Here is a 20820-nt window from a genome sequence, read left to right as displayed (position 1 = left end):
CTTTGAAGTTTCAGTTTGCTGAAATATTAAATATTCACTCCTGTGTACAGGAGATACGTTTCAAAATCCGAGATCTAGATAGAAAGCCGAGGGCCTTAGAAATGGGTAAAAATCACGGTTTGGAAGCACCCTGCAGGCATACGCACAGAGGCAAGGCAACAGCTTGAAGCCTGTCAGTAACTTCACCCTAAGTATCCTTAACCTGCCTTTTTATGTACTAGACAGAAGCAGCTTATTTTCCAGTAAAAGAGAAGAAGTTAGCTTAACTTTTGCCTAATAAGCACATTTGGACAAGTAGCTACTGTGCAGGGGGGAAAAAAAAAAAAAGTGATCTATAAAATCCCTACTCAAGCTAAATCTATTGTAATTAGTGCAGTGCCCACACCTTGGTACGCCAGTGATTGGCAGTGAAGAGCCAACGTGACACTAAGGCTCACATCTCTTCACGCTCCAACACTGCGACTGAAATAACACCTAAGCCGCAGCACGGCAAACGAAATAAAACACAAACACCTGCTCATTTGCTCAGTACTCTTTACCAAGCTGTTAAACGAAATGGGAGACATTACAGCAATATAAACAACCAGAACCTATCACAGGCTTATGCCTGAAGGGGAAGAGGGGAAGGGGGCAAATGACTATTTGACAGGAAACCTTAATTCTAGTATTCCTTAAGCTAGGCCTGCAACTGCTTCCCATGCAGTTTTATGGCAGCCATTTCCAAGCTTTGCAGCAAGCAGATAGATGAAGAAACGGCATCCATCCCGTTTCCACGCTGGGTGACGGAGGGGGAAGAGAGGGGACGATGCAGGAGCCAGACAGGGGGCCAGGGTCTTTCGGGAGGCGAGGCTCAACGCAGGCCCGGGGAGACAGAGGTACCTGCTACACAGCTCCACAGCCCACCCAGGAAACCCAGTCAGCAAGACAGACCAGGCCTGGGCACCATGACAGGCAGAGCTGGGCCTGGGCCTGGCCTGCGTTTAAATGGCAGCTGCAGGGGAGGGGAGGGGAGGGGAGGGGAGTGAGGCCTGGTGGGCAGTTAGAGCACGTTAAGGCCCCTTAGGGCCCTCAGCCCAGCACAACACCCTACCGGCTCCTCAGCAAGTGACGCTGGTTTGCACTATTTTAAGTGGACAACAGCTGTAGTAACACGCACAGTTATTAATTACTCGCAGGGAAGTCGCGCCGGACAGAAAATGTCCGTTTGCAGCCGTGGTTGCATCTCCTTCCCGAAGCTGATTCTGCTTGATCTGTAGCACAGTTGCTGTATTTTTCAGATTGTTCTCCACTGACTCTCTTGATACGTACCTGCAGCACAGAAGCAAGGCAGAAGACCTATGTAACTAGGCCTGTATGAGGATGTAACTGGTCAAGCTTTATATAGCATTTAAATACCGTATAGGTAAAACAGTGATGTCAAGACCGGCTTCCGTAAAGATATCATATTTCTTGCATGCTCACAAACAGTAATATATTACATATAAAGACTAGTAAATCTTGCTAAAGTAGTCCTGTAAATGTGATTTCCCCTACAACAAGCCACAGAAAAGTGTTTATTGCTTCTTCATCCCACGGCTTTCACTCTGGCGGTTATTCCACATATACTGCTCTTATTATTTTAATTGTCTCCAAATTCCACTGTTAACAAAAATCACAGTGAAGAATTGTCCTGGCATTCACTAAAATACGTCAAAACTACTCACAGAATAGCCACAAAAATAGTATGGATTCTCATATATGTCCATCCCATAATTTATTAGACCAAAATAAAATGATGGTTATTTCTCAAGCACCAATATCAGTCAGCCCAGTACTGCAAATTCTTGGATGTTCTCAGCTATTAGTAAAATGAAAGAGTGTTCAGTACCTCCGAGCAGATCTCTGACACTCTTCAGAATAAAATGACCATTTCCTATTTGGAGTCTTCCTGGTGGGGTTTAATAGCCCTCAGGATGACAGGAGAGAGAACTGTTTGTGACTTTCTCATTCTGATCGGCAGATTTATATACTGCATTATTTAGTATAGGTAAACTTTGAGGTTCAGCACATTAGTCTTCCAAATCCTATTTGCAGTGCTACAAAACAGATGGACAGAAAAGCTGCTGCAAATATTACTAAGTTGTTAGGAGCCAGGTGCAGTTTCTCAATATGCATTTACTTAGCATTAAGGTTTGAAAAAACCCTGATGAGTTATTACCATATTTGTCTAGAATGCAAAAAGTGGAAGATGCTGGTCAGAAACGTCTTTGCTATGGCAGTAAGAGCATCTTTAGAATAGTTCGTCTGATCAAACAGATATACCTGCACTTTGAAACTCCACAGGGAGCCACAGTCAGTCGATGTAGAGATATGGCAAATATACTGCAACAGAAAAACAGTGCCTGCTACTCCAACTGACAGGAAGCCTAGAATCAGAGAGAGGATGAATATGAAGTGGTCACTTTATTTTAGAAAATTAAATGGTACTTTGCATATTATGCAAATCTATCAAAAACCAGCATTCAAGCCATTGTACCACAGTGTGGTTTGTATTAGCCATAATGTTAAAAGAAGTTTACTAACATTTCAAAATAGATCCAGAACACTTTTTTCTTCTTTTTTTATTCATCGACAGCCAGAAAGCCATGTGTTAGTAGCCACAAGGACATAAAAAGAGTTGTAAAAAGCTTTGAATAAACTGCCCCCCTCCAAGTGCATTTGCTGTAACTTTGAAATCTCTTCAGAATTCAAAGTAATCCTCTGTCCCAGAGGATGAAGAAGGAAATTACTAGCATGCAAAAGAACAATATACCAAAATCTCCATTACTTTACTGAAAAGGAATATGTAGCAGTGCTTTGTGTCCAGTATGTTTCCTCAAAGATTTGAACTTTCCAGTTTATTTGATGGTACTGCAAGAAACCTAAACAGAGAGTCAATGCCTTGTCCAGTAGCGTAAAATTTCTGCAAGTCCTTGGTTTGTAGTCAGTGTGCTTGGCAGAATCTTAATATCTTCTGAATGTATTCAACTTTTGCTTGGGAGGGGGGCACTTTTGTAAATAACTAAATCATACATCAATTATTTGGTGTTGTTGCTTCAGATACAGCAGTCCAACAATGTCTCTAGTTTAAACAAGTTCCATGTAGAACTTGAACTCCATTAAACGTATCTTTACATATTGATTGTACTTCCCACTACAGGGTTTTTATGCCTGTTTTGTTCAATATAAGACAAAATTCAGAATCCAGAAATATCTGCTGTCAGCAATTCAGCTGCTACACGAAACACACTACCTTAAATCACTTCATGTTCAGTAATTTCATCTACAAGTTTTCCTAAATATCTTCATAACATTTATCTTCAGAAATGAATGAATTAGATTTGTGCTAAATGAAAATGTTTTCCCATTCTACTTTTTTAGGAAGCTATCGTTACGCATTTGTATGTATGTGAGATGTGATTCTTTGCAGATAAAAAGGGTAAGACACTGATGATACTAAACTAGGAGTGGCTGACGCACCAGAAGACTGTGCTGCCATTCAGAGAGACCTGGACAGGCTGGAGAGCTGGGCGGAGAGGAACCTCCTGAAGTTCAACAAAGGCAAGTGCAGGGTCCTGCAGCTAGGCAGGAAGAACCCCATGCAGCAGTACAGGCTGGGGGCTGACCTGCTGGAAAGCAGCTCTGCCGAGAAGGACCTGGAACTGCTGGTGGACAAGCTGACCATGAGCCAGCAGTGTGCCCTTGTGGCCAAGAAGGCCACTGGGATCCTGGGGTGCATGAGGCAGAGTGTTGCCAGCAGGTGGAGGGAGGTGATCCTGCCCCTCTCCTCAGCCCTGGGGAGGCCTCACCTGGAGTACTGTGCCCAGTTCTGGGCTCCCCAGTACAAGAGAGACATGGTGCTACTGGAGGGAGTCCAGCAGAGGGCTACAAAGAGGATGAGGGGACTGGAGCATCTCCCCTCTGAAGAAAGGCTGCGAGAGCTGGGCCTGTTCAGCCTAGAGAAGAGAAGACTGAGAGGGGATCTGATCAATGCATACAAGTATCTGAAAGGAGGGAATCAAGAGGATGAGGCTAGACTATTCTCCATGGTGCCCAGCAACAGGACAAGAGGCAATGGGCAGAAGCTGAACCACAGGAAGTTCCATCTGAACCTGAGGAAAAACTTCTTCACTGTGAGGGTGACAGAGCATTGGAACAGGTTGCCCAGAGGGGTTGTGGCGTCTCCTTTGCTGGAGATATTCAAAACCTGCCTGGATGCAATCCTGTGCAATGTACTCTAGAGGCCCCTGCTTGATCAGGGGGGTTGGACTAGATGACCCCCAGAGGTCCCTTCCAACCTTGGCCATTCTGTGATTCTGTGATACTACCAAGATCAGAATCAAGTGCCCCATTTCACTTGTAAAAAATCATTTTTATGGGAAAATAATTATTCAGATGAACTATAATTTTGAACTGATTTTAATTTACAGCAAACTAAAAATAATGACTGGATAAATCTATCAAAATTTTGAATGGATTTTGGTTTACAGCAAACTAAAAATAATGACTGGATAAATCTATATGCACATTTAATTTGCTCTCTGGATTGAAATGTTATTTAAAATAAAAATCAGAAGAGAATTCACCAAAGTTGATACTTCTTTTCCAGTTCATAAACGTCTTGTATTGGTATTAACTTGGCCAAAAGCTCTGTATGTCAGAACTGAGGAATTTACCAATTTTTAATCACTTCAATCCCCAGGCTTCTTACTAGTTGTTAATTTCGACTCCATTTTTATTTTGGTCTTTATTGATGGTCTCATTAGGAGTTTGTTGCAATTGAGGGAATGGAAATTCCCATATCTGAAGCAAGAAATCATCATTCATCTTTAACCTAACTCAAGAAAAGAGAAAAAAAGTTCTATCTAAAACAAAAATTGGGTTTCTACTTCCCAAAATCACTGGCATTTCTCAAGAGCTTTTGAAAGTTCTTGGTTGAATTAAAATGGAAAATATAGTGAAAACTGCCAGTGCAGTTCCACACCTAATAAGTTAGTAAGATAATGCAAGACTAAAATTGCTATCTTCTTTTCTGTGTGAATTTAGTTAGTTTGCTATTTCTACAAATGCTGCTTTTCTAAATAAGTGTGGACAGTCATAGAACTCTTGCAAAGACTGCTTTTGTGTATTTGAAAGTAATGTCTTTTGATAAATATGTTATCAAGTGAGTCTTTCCTTTCCAAGAACCACAAATAGAAATTCAGGAAATATAAACGTGCCATATTACTTAAACTAGCAAACTCACAAACATCTCTACAGTGAGAAAGAACAAAAATTAATGATTAACTAGTGATTTGCCACTATTCCATTTGTATATATAAGGATTTTTTTCTTTTTTTTCTTTTTTTGGAATCCAGTGTTCTCTGCATCCTGCCTTAACTAAACAAATGCATGTATTCTTCTGAGGAACGCATTACAAAGTGCATACTTCAGGGATGAATATACATAACATACAGCTGTAATATAGAGACATCCATCTAGCTTATTTATGAAAGGAGAATAGGATTTTGCTCTATCTCCAGCATTTTGAAACCATAGCTTCTCTTTTCCATGGTTTAGTCACAGATTTTAGACTGTACTATTCATTGTGCCTGGCATTATATCCTGGTTTTCTTTCTCACATCAGTATATATTCACAAGAGCAATTTAAAAGCAAATTTCATGCCTGTGGATCTATTCAAGATGAACAAAAAAGTCTGACTTTTTGTTTCTTGTTCAAGAGAGCAATTATTTAATTAAATCTATTATTTTTCTCAATTTCAGCCTTACTCAGCAGCAATAACTAAAATATACTATGGTTTCTAGTGCTTGGCTGAAAAATAGAAGATTGATAACTTCCAATACCCCAAAGTTGGAGGTCACCGTGCTCTAAAAGAAGACAAGCTCCTGAAATAAAGCTATATTTTCACTGTTCTGCTGAATATTACAATAGCATGAGATCCCAGAAATCTTGTGCTAGGAAGAGAAAATATGGTCTTTCAGCCCTTTCTACTGCCATACAGTCTAAGAATACAATCAGCTATTTGGGAGACAATACAAAGAGAAATTTTCATCAAGAACACTATATTAAAATAAGTGGCAAAGTTATTTTTAAATAAGAATCTCTCCCATTGAAAATGCCTAAGAAATTTGGTAAAAGATGATCTTTTCAATATAACTGGTTTAGATGTTTTTATACAACACAATGGAAAATTATATTATGTCTGCAGAATTCTACAGAATGATTCCTCACCACAAAGGTAAGATTTTTCTCTATACTCAAGTTTTTAAGAGTAGATTTTGTGGAACCATATTTAAGCGTTGGTGGCAACCTACTTCATAGGTATGAAATTGCAGAGGAAAACTGAGCTATGAGAGACAAAGGTGAGCCTGTACAACCCTCAAAGCATCAAGACTCTGAACACCAACTCAGTTACCATCTCCCATGGCATGCAGGCATTTCTGCAGACACCATCTCTCCCTTTTGAGAAGTGCTGTGCAATTATCCATAGTGGTGTTCTGCACTCCATCACCATGAAGTTAGCTGTCATGCACACTGTCCCCAGCTTATTGCCAGCTGGTGTAAATTCTGTATATCCATTCCTCTTACAACGGTAAATCAGCTCAGACAATAGCATGATGAGCATGGCTTGCTGACTGTCCCAATGCAAAAGAGCATTGTACCAGACTTGAGTTACCTAGAAGACATGCAAAATATCCTTCTACAGCTGAAACACACAGACTGGAGGAAGAAAAGAATGAAGGACAAAGAATCTGAGCATCATTCTCCTTAACTGGAATAATAAGGACTAAGCAGAGTGCATAACACAGCAATGTAGTATGTTTCTATACAGGGAATAGGCTTGAAATAGCCAGTCATTTGTATTTGGCCCCACGTCTATAGCTTTTTTCAAATGCTGCCTGACCACTTCCACTTGCATAATCTATCTAAGTGCTAAAGTTAGATGTGGCCTTTTAGCAGGCATGAAGAAAAGAAATGAAGCTGACAAAGTAAATCTCGCAACACCTTCTAACATCATTTTCTATCTGTACTTTGCTTCTATGTTAAAGCCAATTGCACTGTCCTATCGCTAGAACTGAGACTAGCAACTTATAGCAGGTACTGGGATGGTCAATGTAACCATACAAGCTGCTACAGTAGCAGCTACTGTACCTTGTCTTGCTTATCGAAATGGTACACTGAAGCCCTCTGCAGTCATTGATAAGAATAAGGCATTCTTCCCGCTTCAGAAAGATACTAAGGGAACACAGCGCAGTTGCAAAGCACTACACATAGGCACACGTGCGCACACACACACACACACAATAGGTCTAGTTTGACCTTTAATGGGAATATTAAGCAATGAAAACACATTCCTGTGATAGCATAGAGGTTAACTTAGGGAGGCAATATTTCTTCCCCCCCCCCAAAAAAAAAAATGGAATTCACAGAGAAAATAATTTCTAAATCATTTAGAAAACTGTACTAACCATGACTGCAATATGTAATATCGGCTTAAAAGGGCCAAACATTTACTGAAATTTGTTTTTGAAGCTCATTATACTGAGAATAGCTGAATAATTACAAGGGATTAGCCTCTCTGAGCTGAGAACCATGGCAGCCAGCTACCTATTGACCGAAGTTATTTTAAGAAAGCCTGATGTTAGAGTTGAGGCATTGCTGGGCATTCGTTTGTACTATGTTGTTACAATTTCCACACACTAAAAATAGTTTCTGGCCTTTAGTAAGACATGCTATAAATTTTTCCTCTACTTCATCTGTATTTCCTTGTTTACTGAACTTATGCTTCAGTTCTAATTAATGCAGATACCTGAAAAATTTACATTGCAAACCTGCCAATTATAAATTTCCTAATCTGTGGCCTCTGATGTGATCTGGTTAGCTAGAAAAAGATATTCACATTCACCTTCTGGACTACATTAATGTAATCTCAAACGTTTGAAAATTCTAACCCTATGTAGCCCCACAAGCATTTCAGATATTCAGACAGAGATTTTCAGCTTAAAACTGGCTTAACTCAAGCCACTGAGAGATAAACATGCAGACTGTTAACTGAACAGCTCCACACTGCAATGAGGAGGAATCATAAGGGACTGGTTGTCTCAGATGACATTTAATTCTAATGAGCAGAATCCAGGTTGCTAGCAGAATATTTCTTCATATGTGCCATTTAGTGATATGTATTGAGCCAGAAAACATTCAGAATTTTATATAACTTCACAGAAACAAAAATCTTGAACTGAGGCTTTCATCTTTTCCTCTTGCAGCTAGCTTGTTATTCATGTGAAATCTTAAGACAGTGAATTAGGATGTAATTCAGGAATCCAATTTCTCTTCCCCTACTAGGACAATTTTGGAGATTTCAGAGGAATTGACCTTCATTACCAAAATTAGAGTCAGGAATTCTGAAGCGAAGTGAGTGCAGACTCCAGAACATTTAGATCTTGTACTTCATCTTGTTCATCCATCAGGTATAATATGAGCTGACACTGTGAGCCAAAAAAGAAGCTTCTTTTGCTGTCTGCCACACTGCTGTTATGTCACCAGGCGCCCCGCTGTGTCACTGCACTTTGCAGCCTTCAAGTGTGCCCCAGGGAAGACGGCTTCCTCCTCCTTTGATTGCAGCCTTCTCTTTTTCCCTCTCCTTTGCATATGAAGTTTCTTTGTACAGATTCATCCTAAAAGCTAGGCCCAAAACTTTGATACTACATTTTATAAATCTTTTGAGAGGCTTTCCTCCATCCCTGTCAGAAATAGGTTAGACAGCTCACACCTCTGGAATGACAGCCAGAATCATGCTTTTCTTTTCAACAGCTGTCATAAAACTAGAAAAGGACATGTTCCTTAAATCGGATAACTTGCATAGCATATATCACAACAGTCAATGGTTTATGCAAGCAAAAGCGTAAGAAAGTAATCAACTTTCCTATCTTTGAAAAGGGAAAGAGAGATTTTTATCATGCTATTATAAAACAAATGTAAGCTGTTCCATGGGCAGTGGCACTCATCCATTTGGAAGTAAGTGCAAACCATACAATATTCATTAGTTCTAATAATTGTCAGGATTAGTAACATTAGTGAAGAGTAATTGTACTGAATCGTATTATTGAGTAGAGTTGTTGATTTCCTTTTAATAATTGATGTCTGAAAACACAGTCTTGCAGTTAAGGGCTATGATTTTCTCACATTGCCTAGCAACCTGGGCAAATATAGAACTGCAGATGCAAAACTAGTGACCTTTCTTTCATGCCTGCTTTCCAGTGCTTATTATTTCCATTCTACGCACCAAAAAATAAAACCAGAAAGACATTTCAAACACTGAACTCTTCCTTATATACTTAGTATTTCAGATAATAAAATCAGGACAACACCTTTGATCAACACAAAAGCAGAACTATTATTTACCTATGCTCGTAACAATGCATACTGGTTACTGTCTCACTGATTTTTCAACACAAACAGAACAGTTACTCACCGTACAGCATCTGCAGTTCTTAGGAAGAGTATTCCTTTCTTAGAGTACATGTACAGTGTGTGAGATATTTTTTTTCAGACCAACAATATCCTCTGAATCGATTCCTGCACTTAAGCATACCTGCATTCAGCCTAAGGGATATGTTGGGTTCTTTTCTTGGTACAGAATCTTCTAAGAAGTAGTATTGTTCAGCAAAAGGGAAGACGACCAAGTTCAAAACACAAGAGCATGTTGTTTTTGAAGGAGACACACGTAATAGCCCACAAGCCCAATAGCTTCTTCCCATAGTGACTAACCAGGACCTCCTTGGTTACATGCCAATACATATGACACAACACACAGAGCTGGAGTTGAGAGAGGCACCTTTTACCTCTTGAGCTGTGACTGGAACTAAATAAGCAGCAATGAATAAAACTTCAATAGGCTTCAGAGAGCTGGTCAGGGAGAGGGGAAGATGGAAAGAGGGAAAGAGTGAATAATAACTACAAAACGCTGAAGACCAATGGCCTGAATCTGGAATCTGTGGTGAGCGACATACCACCTTGGAGAAAGTTTCTAAATTGTTTGCTCAGTTTGAAAAGTCTGTCCCACAGGTCTTACAAAGGAGTCTGACTATCCATTGTTGGTAGTGTGGCCAGGACTACAAATACCAGAAAGAAACGGCCATGCCTGTGCCTAGAAAGATACGGCCGTTCAAACAAAACTCAAAGGCCTTGGGCAATTTATGCTCAAGTGTTTGCACCTTTCCCAACTTGGGGTTCTCTAATCCTTTCTCATTTTGTTTGAAGGCTTACCTTCTAACTCCTGTGGGAATACAGGCCCATCATCTTATCAGGGATTCCTGATGTTAGATGCTAGTATTTGCTTTATACAGTCCTCTGATGTTTCCCCAACTTGGTCCTACTTCCCCTTTTTATTTCCTATCGCAAAAGATCTTCTAATTTCATTTCCCACAGGGTGTCCAGATTGCATACATTCATGTATATGTACAAGATTCCCAGTGAGAAACAGAGTTCCTCCCTTCACAGAAATATTTCATATCTGATGCATATCAGAATTTACTATTCCAGAATGGCAAGAAAGCGGAAAGTGGGAAATAAGAGAGGAAATACATAGCACCCAAAGGATGGCAACCTATATACAAATTATTGCTAGGCACTAATTCCCCTCAGCATTGACAAATATCATCAATATGCATATTTTTCTAAGTCATATACATATTTGGAAATGTCACTTCATCACTGCTGCCAAATGCACTTATGTTCTGGGATAAAGATCTATATTTCAGAGAAGTGTTGTGAAGAAGTATGAGAAGTATTAGAAAAAGTCTTCGTAGTAGTAGTAGTAGGAGTATTGATGTGTTTTACATTAGCTTTTGAGTAATGGGAATACATTTCTGGTATTTGTTTATTTGTTTAGTGCTTTGTAGGTTTCAAATACCATGGCTGTTAATGCTACTTTTTATATGAAATAATCAAAATTTTGAACAGCGAAGAGAGATGTACTTAATTTGCCTTGAGACTGGGGGCCTGGTACATGCATGCAGGGGGAATGGTCTACAATTAATCAAAGAAGTGGAAGTACCTTCCTAAATTAAAACAGGACATAAGGATAAGGAGCCAATGAGATACTTCTTTCTGTCACAGAGGGAAGTAGACTGTCATTAAAAAAAGATCAAATCTCAAAACATTTTTTAAAAAAATCACTATGGCCTATGCAAACATCCAAGAAAGAAGAAGCATACCCAAAGCTCATGCTGGCACATCTCCTTTGAATTTTTTCCAGTACAATTTGCTTAAGTCATATCCCCCCTGAAAAAATACAGACAAAGTATTCTAAGACCAGATTGCAACTGGGTGAGAAGCCAGTCCTATAAAGATTCTCAAATCCTAATGAAAATTTGGCTTAAGTTTTAGATATTCTTTTTATACTGCAATGGATTTAACAATCCCTAGCAGGAGACAGTGTACATGACAGTATATGCAGTATTTGCTGTAAACTCAAACTCATATTTCTGCATACCTCCTTCAGTTGCCCTTACCAGCAATCCCTGTCTTTGCGATACTGTTTTCACACCTGTTTTCAGTGTGTAGAGTCTGTCGAGCGATTGTCTTCAGAAGTACATAGAGATCAAACCTATCATTCCAGAATCCCAGTTTTTGGGAACTGTTAAGTTTTGTTATATTTCCCTCCTAGACATATATGAAGCAGAATCTAACAAAAGATTCATATTGGTATTTAGCTTGCAAAACATACAACCACCTGTGTAGAAAAGGAGTCAGTAGAAGTTGGTTTGCGCTGTCGCTGCTGTCATAAATGGAGAAAGCTAAACTCTTCAAGGGATTAGACAGAGCAACTGATTTGTTTTTATAAGTCACACTATTTATCTAAAGATATCAAGTATTAGAAGGCCTAAATTGCAGAGTTCTTCCCTTCCTGCCATTATACCTTTGAAAAGTTGCCAAGCGTAGAATAAAGATTCAGAGCTCTGAAGAGAGAAAGGAAAGCTTTGCAAGCCACACTGTCTGCAAGAGGACAATAGAAGATAGGCAAATTGCCTGAATTTGGCAGAGGGCAGAATTTAGGCAGACAAAGCTGTTCTGCTTGTTGCCTGTGAAGTATTCATCTTCTCCTTATGAATGGGCTGTAGAGATGGTAGAATAAAACTAGTGCAAGTTGCATGCTGTTTCTTTAACCATGGAACAACACAAAGAAGGCTATTTGTACTAATGAAATAGTAAATATCCTGCGGGCACTTTGCTATCCTTGCAGTCAGGTTTCCTAGCATCCAGCCCCATCAAATGCAGGTGACCACAGAGTATATTATCTCCAAGATCTAGAGGAAAGTTCTGAGAGCGACTGCAGGAACGGGCGAAGCAGGTGGTGAAGTCTGAGTTGTCCAGAAGAAGCTGGATTATGACTCTGGATAACAGATTGGACTTAGAAGGAAATAAAAAGACAGGAGGTCCTATTGTGCCTGTCCATTGTGCCAGTCAGAGGAAATATTGTCTTGGTATAAAATCTTTTCATCAAAAAAATTTTTCCAAGGTAACTCAACCTCATTTTGAAAAGATTGTCTTCTTTCACATCAAGCAGTAGAGTCCTTCTATCCACCAACAGAATAGCCCAGATGGTCCCTCTGTGCCCTGTGTGCCTGTATACGCATACAGACATACAAAGCCTTCTGGAGCTTTCCCATCTGCATACCGGTTTGAATCTGCCAGCAAGGAATTCCTAATATTTTCGAGCAGGCAGAGATACTCTTCAGGAAATTAAAGGGTGCTATTAAAATAGGTTGTTTCCATACAGCTGTAAAATATTTGCAGGCTTGACTATAGGGACCAGGTACAACCAAACTCCTGCAAAAGTGCATCTACCTCCATTCTACGCACATATACTGCACTCTGACATCTCAGTAAGGCACTTCAGTCCCTTAAAACCCTTTCTCTTATAGTACCATGAAGTACTTGAACACTTCAGGCAACAGTGGTCACTCATTCATTTAAGGCAAATCCTTCATTTCATTGTGCTTGAAAGGAGGAGGGGGAGAAGCAAATAGAGTATGTTCTTCCGATTTTATCGTATATAGTTGTAATTTATTACATTTGCACCCTCATTCTAGCATGACCCTTCATTAAGATTTAAGACGAGCCAAAAGATTTTCTGATAGTCCTTTTTGTAGTTTTATTTTGCTACAAAGAAACAGAAATGGACATCAGGCCAGATTAACAAAGCCAGGTGGTGATATATCCTGGGTAGTGTCTCAATCTCTTGCTCTCCACTTGGAGAAACCAATAAATCCATTTTCCAGCCTGACAACACACTCAAACTGGGAGTAAAAATAAAGGTTATTAGACTGCTCATTCTACCCATATGTGTTCCATATTGTAGGTCTTCAACACCTTCTTTCTAATAGAAATTTCAGGAGCCCAGGCTGTCAAGTGTTTGATCAGGTCATACACCTTAAAAAAATCCCTTGAATTATTGCTTTTTTGTTTCATAAAGTAATGCACAAGCAAGTAGGGGAAATGGTAGGGTTTCAAGAATGACTTACAACAAACTTTAAGTAGTAAAATGGCTTTTTTACTAAAAGGTTAAGCTTTCTCAATTTGTCTGCATATCAGCAGGCAATGGCAAACGCAAAGGCTGGCATCTGGAAGGGAATAAGTCTGGCAACAGTACAAGCTAGATAGAAAGCAGCTTTGCAAAAATGGACCTAAGAGTCTTTATACACAACAAGCTGAATATGAGTCAGCAGTGTGCACCCGCAGCAAAGAAGGACAATGGCATATTGGACAGTTTTAGCAAAAGTGTAACTGACAGGTCAAGGGAAGTGACTCTTCCCCTCTCTTCAGCACTTGAGACAACACGTTTAGAGTACTGTGACCAGTTTTGGGCTACCCAGTTCAAGAAAGACATTGACGTACTGGAGCAAGACCAGTGGAGAGCCGTCACGATGGTCCCTTTCAACCAGTATTATTCTATGAACCTGCGGTTCTATGAATTTTGTATGATTTTGTTTACTTTCTGATTTTAAGGCTAATCAGCCCAGGAAAATGATCCAATTTATTTACAAGTTTAGTCAGGAACGGACGTATTGAATGAAATTGCAGCACCAAACCCAATGAACATAGCCATCAGCCTTCCTAAACAGTTTTCTCTTCTGGACAGATCGTTTCTAAGCCAGTCACTATATCATACATTATAATTTGCACTACAAGTGAAGTTAACAGAAATCTATGTCTTCGGGGGTCTTGCAAACAGGCCAAGGATGTGAGCAGAAAAGAAAAAGAGATTTTTCACCAGAGAAAATTCCTTTCCTTTACTCTTTATGCTTGCTACTAAACTCAGTTCTTGAGATTGACTAAGATTAGGCTTCTTTATTTATTTAGTTTTTTTCCTATTGTAATAATTTCCCAAGCAGTTTGGTTGTTCTCAAAAGTCTTAGGTAAAATCTTCCATGGCTTTAGAATTATCTACAGTGAAATAAATAAGCACTAGAGAGAGCAGCCATGTAAACTGAACGGTCTAAAAGAAGAAGGAATTTTTTAAATTATTAATATTGAGTATATACTCTACCCTTGTAAATTCATGAATCAGTCTATAACATACAAAATGGATGTCTCAAATAAAATGCATTAATATTTTAATGAATACTTGCACTATCTGGCAAAAAATAAGATTCTGTTTGATTCTTTGGAAGCAGGATGGTAGAAAGCTCAGGAAAAATGGAACATATTGCATTATAAATGTAAGATTCATTAAGGTGCAGAAATCTATAAATTAAACAGTTTGCTCTCTATTGTACTAAGTTTAAAGGTCTATTTTTAAATTTCCACTTTATAGGGGGGTTTTGTTCACTTGCTTGTTTTCTTATACACACAAACACTTTTAAAATCAAGTAAGAAGTTTTAAATAACTTTGGATGTTACATAGGTTACTGATTCCTTCAGACAGTCATTGTGGCAGTGTCTCTGAAATGTTCCCTATCTCAGTTCATTCCTTCTCATTGGTTTAATATTCTACATGTACTTCAAGGTACACACTGTTGTCACCAGTACGGTACAGGACAGATGTTCTTTTTAGAGAACTGGAGATGTTTAGTATTCAGAAGTCTAGGCATTTGTATCTAAAAGGCATCAGTAAAAGTAATAGCGATAATCAAAATGAGTAGGAGGAGAGTGAAGAAAAATTTCAATTTAGTCAATTTTCCTTTGAAATTAGGCACTTTAAAACATTTTGACAACTAAATACGACTTTTTTCTTCCATTTTGTAGGAGAACAAATTTTATTAATTTTTATCTGTTTTGTTTTGGGCATACAACTCCACGCTTATTAGCTAAGTATAGTTTTTAGCTCAATATAGTTCTTCTTTTGAATTCTGAGCCTTAAAAGAATTAAAGATGTTTGCATTTTCCAAAATTGGACCCTGATTTTGAAAATTACTTCCTTAAAGCGTAAATGCGTGTAAAGTTTCTAAGCAAGCTAGCCTCAGTCTTTGTATCCTCATTCATAGACCAGCAATCCAGAACAGTAGTATGATATGATACAAACTTTACCTTGCAAAAATGTTTGCATAGTTAAAAGCAAGTGCTTTATGTTTTTTGCTCTTTGTTAGGATGAAACTACCTAGAAGTACTGTTGCCATACTATTTGATGCAAAAAGTCCATTTCTTGTTGCTTGAACATCTCTGTTTAACGGATAACTTCTAAAAGCAGTTTCAAGAATGTTGTTCAAATAGACATATAGAAAGTAAGGTAAAGTTGCTTGATCTAGACCAATAACCTCATCACACATTTTATTTGCTTTTCCTGTGCTATTTTATACATAAACTTTTAAGTCATACTGAATTTTTTTGACACTTTAGCTGTGTTTCAAGCATACTTATTCAAAAAAGCAAGTAAACAGACTACAAAGCTTTGTATGCCACCATTGCAATCATCAAGTTTTGCAAGTGCAAGTTAAGTCTTTTTCTGAAGATTAGCTAAGCAATTTTGGAAAGTTTTCATTGATAGACTAGAGGTGTTTTTGGTTTTTGTTTTTCTTCCCATAACTACTGATCTATTCTTGTGACATACATATATCCTTCTCTGTAGTGTCAAACATAATCTCTTACCTTTATATACAGCCTGTGGATATCAAGTCAATAGAAGACTTTTATAGATATGCATGTATGCAGGATTTCTTCTCCCACTGTTTCAGCTATTTTGAGTGTATGACCACTGTTTAACAACATCCAATCAACAATAACATAGAATATGAACCTCTTCAAGTCTGTCTCCTGGAAAAATATATATCCAACCAAAAAACATGTAGAAATTCACACAATACAGAGGATAGCAACCTTGCTTTAATGAAATGTAAAGAATTAAGTATACTATCTGATATTTCACTACAAGGTAAAACCATATGTAGTAAGCATGCTACTTCTAAATCACACTCCATGGATGTTCTGCAAAGCAGAATACCCTTCCCTAATATATGATCTTGATCTATCACAGAATGATAATGAACAAATCATTGAGATTACTTTGTAGGGCAACAAACATTTCCATTGCACATCTCCGCATTGCCCATGTGCGCTTGTCAGATTCAAAAGCCTAGGAAAGAGATGAGATCATGGGCAATGACAGTGTGCTTTTTAAATGATATTTCCTTATTTCCTCCCTACCTCAGTTAGCCTTACGGGCTTCCAAAACAATGCAGACAGTGAATCTCAGTTTTCTGTAAGGAAGGTCCAAGTAGCTTCATTTTGCCATTAACATTTCACGAAAGCTGCTAGGAAGACAAGAAAAAACAAACAGTTAGTATATTTAAGACAAATCCTTTATTGATTGTAACAGAAGATGTTCACCAGTTGGCCACAAATATTCTGGAAAAAGTGAAGAAAAAATCAATATGTTTTAGCTGCCAGTAGAACTGTTGGTGAGGAAGTGTATTATGGAAGTCTTTGCCAATATATGTCATACTACCTCATTCCATTCTTGCCTTGTTAGTCACAGATATAACAGAATATCATGTCTGGTACACTCCTTTCAAAAATTCATTTCTTTTGATAAACTAGGAGAATAGTAACAATGCTACCAAACATTGACCTGCCTTTCAGCAGTCGTATGCTTGCTTGTCACGGTTAGTGATACAGAGTTATATCGATGGAAAGAGAAGGTGGTTTATTTTTCTCCATTTTATATCAGGAACAAAATTCAATACCTTGTATGTTGAGAAAACTAGCTCCAGTCTCTCCAGCTGTTTGCTACGACTCTCAGATACTACACCCTCAAGCTACATCAATTTATGCTCAGCAAAGACTTGAATGAAGAAACCTACAAAATATTGGACTCATTTTAAAGGAACTGAATAGCAATCCTACTTTAAATTTGATCTGCAAATTTTAGTTCCTTTTTCATCGGGAAAAAAATATAAGCATGTACAAGTTTTTAAAACAATTCTTTTCTTCCTTGGTAGCCGTTTTAAACTTGCCAGCAAAGATTTTCAGGAGCAACCAATAATACTGGTCACGTAAAAAAAGAAGCAATACAGTTTTAAAAGACTTGCTTTTTTAAAGACATTGAAGCACTCATTTTTTTTAAAGGTAGATTTCTTTGAAATGTCCAGCCTTTTTAAAATGCTAAGGGATTCCATTTTGCAGATAGATTTTCAAATACAAGCATGAGTGCAATTAGCCCATTTTTTGTCATGATTTAGTTTATCACACTATTTTTATAAGTAACTACTAATTCCCTGTTTTCCTGCTAAAAATACATTTAAAGGCTCTCAAAAATAGTTTTTTCCTAAAATATCTAAAATAGTATTTTATTATCACTTATATCTCTTAAAATAATAAATTTTAGCAATCAAAATCTGAGGAATTGCATTTGCTTTTTTGGGTGAGATTCTCTAATGTGACTATGCAATAAAGAAAATAGTCAGATAACATTTTGCCTACAAATTTTCACCTTAATAAGGATATTTCAAAAAGAAATCCAATTTTTATAAGATTTTTCCTGGAAAAAAATAATCTCTTTCGTCAAAAATTTTACACTGGGTTCATTCATTTGGATTTTGGAGAAAAATCTTTTAGCTCTGCTGCTCAAATCAGAACACTCTACTGTACGCACACTGCTCATTTCCTCTCCAGAGAAGCATATATATTAAAGATATTAGTAACATTTGTAATGCATTAGTCAAAAATTCTCAAGTATTCCGGTAATAAGGAGAGTGGAATTTGTGTAAAAAAATTATATTACTAAGACATCACAAATTGCTAAGCAATGTTTTAGTCTGACTGGTGATATAAAAATCTCAGAATATCAAGAATTGCCTCAGATCTGCATGTCCAGCTGTGTCCACATCAAAGTTACTCACATGACATATTATGTGCAAATTTTGCCCAGCCTTTGCAAGTTTCCCAGCATGTTTTTGATTTCATATTCCTGAAAAACATATTTCTTATCATTCTCCCATGGAACAAGTATAGGGGCTCTACTGCAGGCCCCACCGAGAAAAATTTTGTGCAGCAAGAGGTTAGAACTGCTTCCTGGTAAGCCAATTTAAGTAAAAACCAAAACAGTTGCCTGTTTCTAATCTTTACACAACTCTATAGGGTGATGCAAGCTTATGCTCCTCATTATCTCAGATGGAAGTAAGACAAGCTTGTCTGCAGTTTATATAGCTGACATGTTAAAGAAAAAGTCATATAGACATACCTTCTGCTCGCCCAACCCTCAAATATTTGGCATTGTGACTATAGTGTGGAACCAAGAATCAGAAAACAGAAAAACACATCTGCAGGGGTTTTAAATGTTCAGTCCTTTTGTGGGGAGTTTCCACATCTTTACTAAGGGCTGCGAGAGGGAGAAAGCATATCCTCCCCTCTCCTTCTCCACTTTGGTGATCATGAATGCTTTGCCACAAATGCTTAGGATACTTTCCTCAGCCGTTGTACCAGCCAGTTTGAGGTCATTCCCGTCGTTCACTGATACAAATCTCCAAACATCTAACAGAAGGAATTTAGAAATGGGAACCTGAGCTTTATAACACACGTACATTGTATAATATCTTACAGAATACATTTCCCTTCTTTATCATGTATACCCTACACAGCAGGGTTTTTACAGACCTACTGTTCATTTTAATAACAACATTTCATTTAATTAAAAAAACCACATTTAGGGCAAAGCTTGTTTTGTTTTGTTTTGTTTTGTTTTTGTACTGCTATTGTGGCTTAAGGTGGCAAAAGAGTTAAATACAAATAAAAAATAATAATGCCAATATTGAATTTACCTTACAATGAAATAAAAATGAACAATGAAAATATTAATACCTTGTTCAGAGCAGACGCCTTTTTAAATTTGTTATTCCAACAAAGAATCCTGGAATCAGAGCAGCAACGATATGTTTCAGGTATACCCGACATGAGGGTGAGCGCATGCACGCATATGTGTACATGCTCCATTTTATGAAGACGTCAGTCTTGAAAGTACAAATGATGTGGATACGCATGAAAGCTCGTGACATTTTAGGCTTAATAAGTCATAAATACACTACTTTTTGTTTAATAAGCAAGAGTTTTATTGCGTATGAAGGCTACAATGTTAAATATTGTGCTTCTGTAAGTCCTCATTGATCAGAAGTCCTGTATTTCACCTGCTTTATTAAACTCAGCTTTCCTTCTTTAGCTACAACACTGAGAAGAGTGACATTTTATCATGATTCAAGTTCTTACCACTAAATCTGTAAAGCATGACTGACTGAAATCCTTAAGGAATAGTTAGTCATTTCCACATTAATCATTCAAAGTATTTAAGATACCTCAACTTTATTTCTATAAATATCAGGATTTACAATTAAAATTGAAAACACAGGTCAGATATAAAAACAGAAGCACAAAGATCTATTACCAGTACTTTCTTTGGGCCAGATATATAGTTAAGTTTTACAGGCAGTTTATCTCATAGGCAGGATAGTGAAGCATGCAGAACATTTTTTCAGATGTGTATAAGTAAATAAAATCCGCCTAAGAAAGAAAACAGGGTTCTGAGGAGCTCTAATGCCATGTTAGTTCAAGAGGGCTATGAGGAGCCAGACAAGCTGTTATTCTTTGGCATTAAAGGAGAGGTGGCATTTTGGGAGAGCTAACATGCTTGAGTCTCAGATGAGGAGTGCCAGAGCTGCCAGTCCCAAGATATGCCTGTAGGGAGAACCAACATGAGCCTGTAGAGCCTTTCTACTCCTATAAGTAGGGAGAGAGGGAAATTTCTTGAGATCTTAGGCTCAATATTATAGAAAAAGAAATGAGGACAAAAGATTATTTGCATAAACGAAAATTAACTTTACTGACACACACACATATGGGCAAACTAGTTTTATCTGAACTAATTTTAAAAATATACTGAAAGGCAGCAGCTGAAGAAAGGTCAAAATATTCCATTTAAGTGATTTCTTAAACACAAGTCAATATGCTAGACGTCACAGATAATTTTGGGTCTTGAGGCCCACGGAAGGGGAGAGAGCAAGGTCATCTCCTTCGCTCTTAGCTTCTACTTCTGTGAGAATTTTGAAACTTCTTTGAGACTGGAAACATGAGGCACGAGCTAAGAAAGATATATTGCGTGGCAGGAAGGAACAGAAGTAATATACTATGACATGCTATTTTTGCTAAAAATACAAGCATTTGATTAAGACAGGACCAAAAGGAAATCAAAACAAACACAAAACGTTATATCAGATTTGTGAATATTTTTCCCCTTTCCAGTTCCGGATCCAGTCCTGATAACGTTATACTAGAAGCAGCCTGCAGCAGTTACTTGGGGTGTTAGTGACATG

The 20820-nt window shown here is 37.9% G+C and overlaps 1 protein-coding gene across 1 annotated transcript in view; it reads right to left on the bottom strand.

Annotated features, from left to right (window-relative positions):
• Positions 1–589: 589 nt before the first annotated feature.
• The window catches only part of LOC138066134 (uncharacterized), a 230188-nt gene continuing 209957 nt past the window's right edge, over positions 590–20820 (bottom strand). Inside the window, exons 6-8 of the mRNA XM_068933746.1 lie at positions 16667–16773; positions 2302–2405; positions 590–1308 (exon numbers count right to left, since the gene is read on the bottom strand). Of these exons, the coding sequence (XP_068789847.1) occupies positions 16743–16773 (31 nt within the window). The 3' untranslated portion in view covers positions 590–1308; positions 2302–2405; positions 16667–16742. The remainder of the gene's footprint in view (positions 1309–2301; positions 2406–16666; positions 16774–20820) is intronic.

Source organism: Struthio camelus, chromosome 2 (assembly GCF_040807025.1).
Source record: "Struthio camelus isolate bStrCam1 chromosome 2, bStrCam1.hap1, whole genome shotgun sequence".
Taxonomy (NCBI): domain Eukaryota; kingdom Metazoa; phylum Chordata; class Aves; order Struthioniformes; family Struthionidae; genus Struthio; species Struthio camelus.
This window is presented reverse-complemented; position numbering and strand designations above follow the sequence as displayed.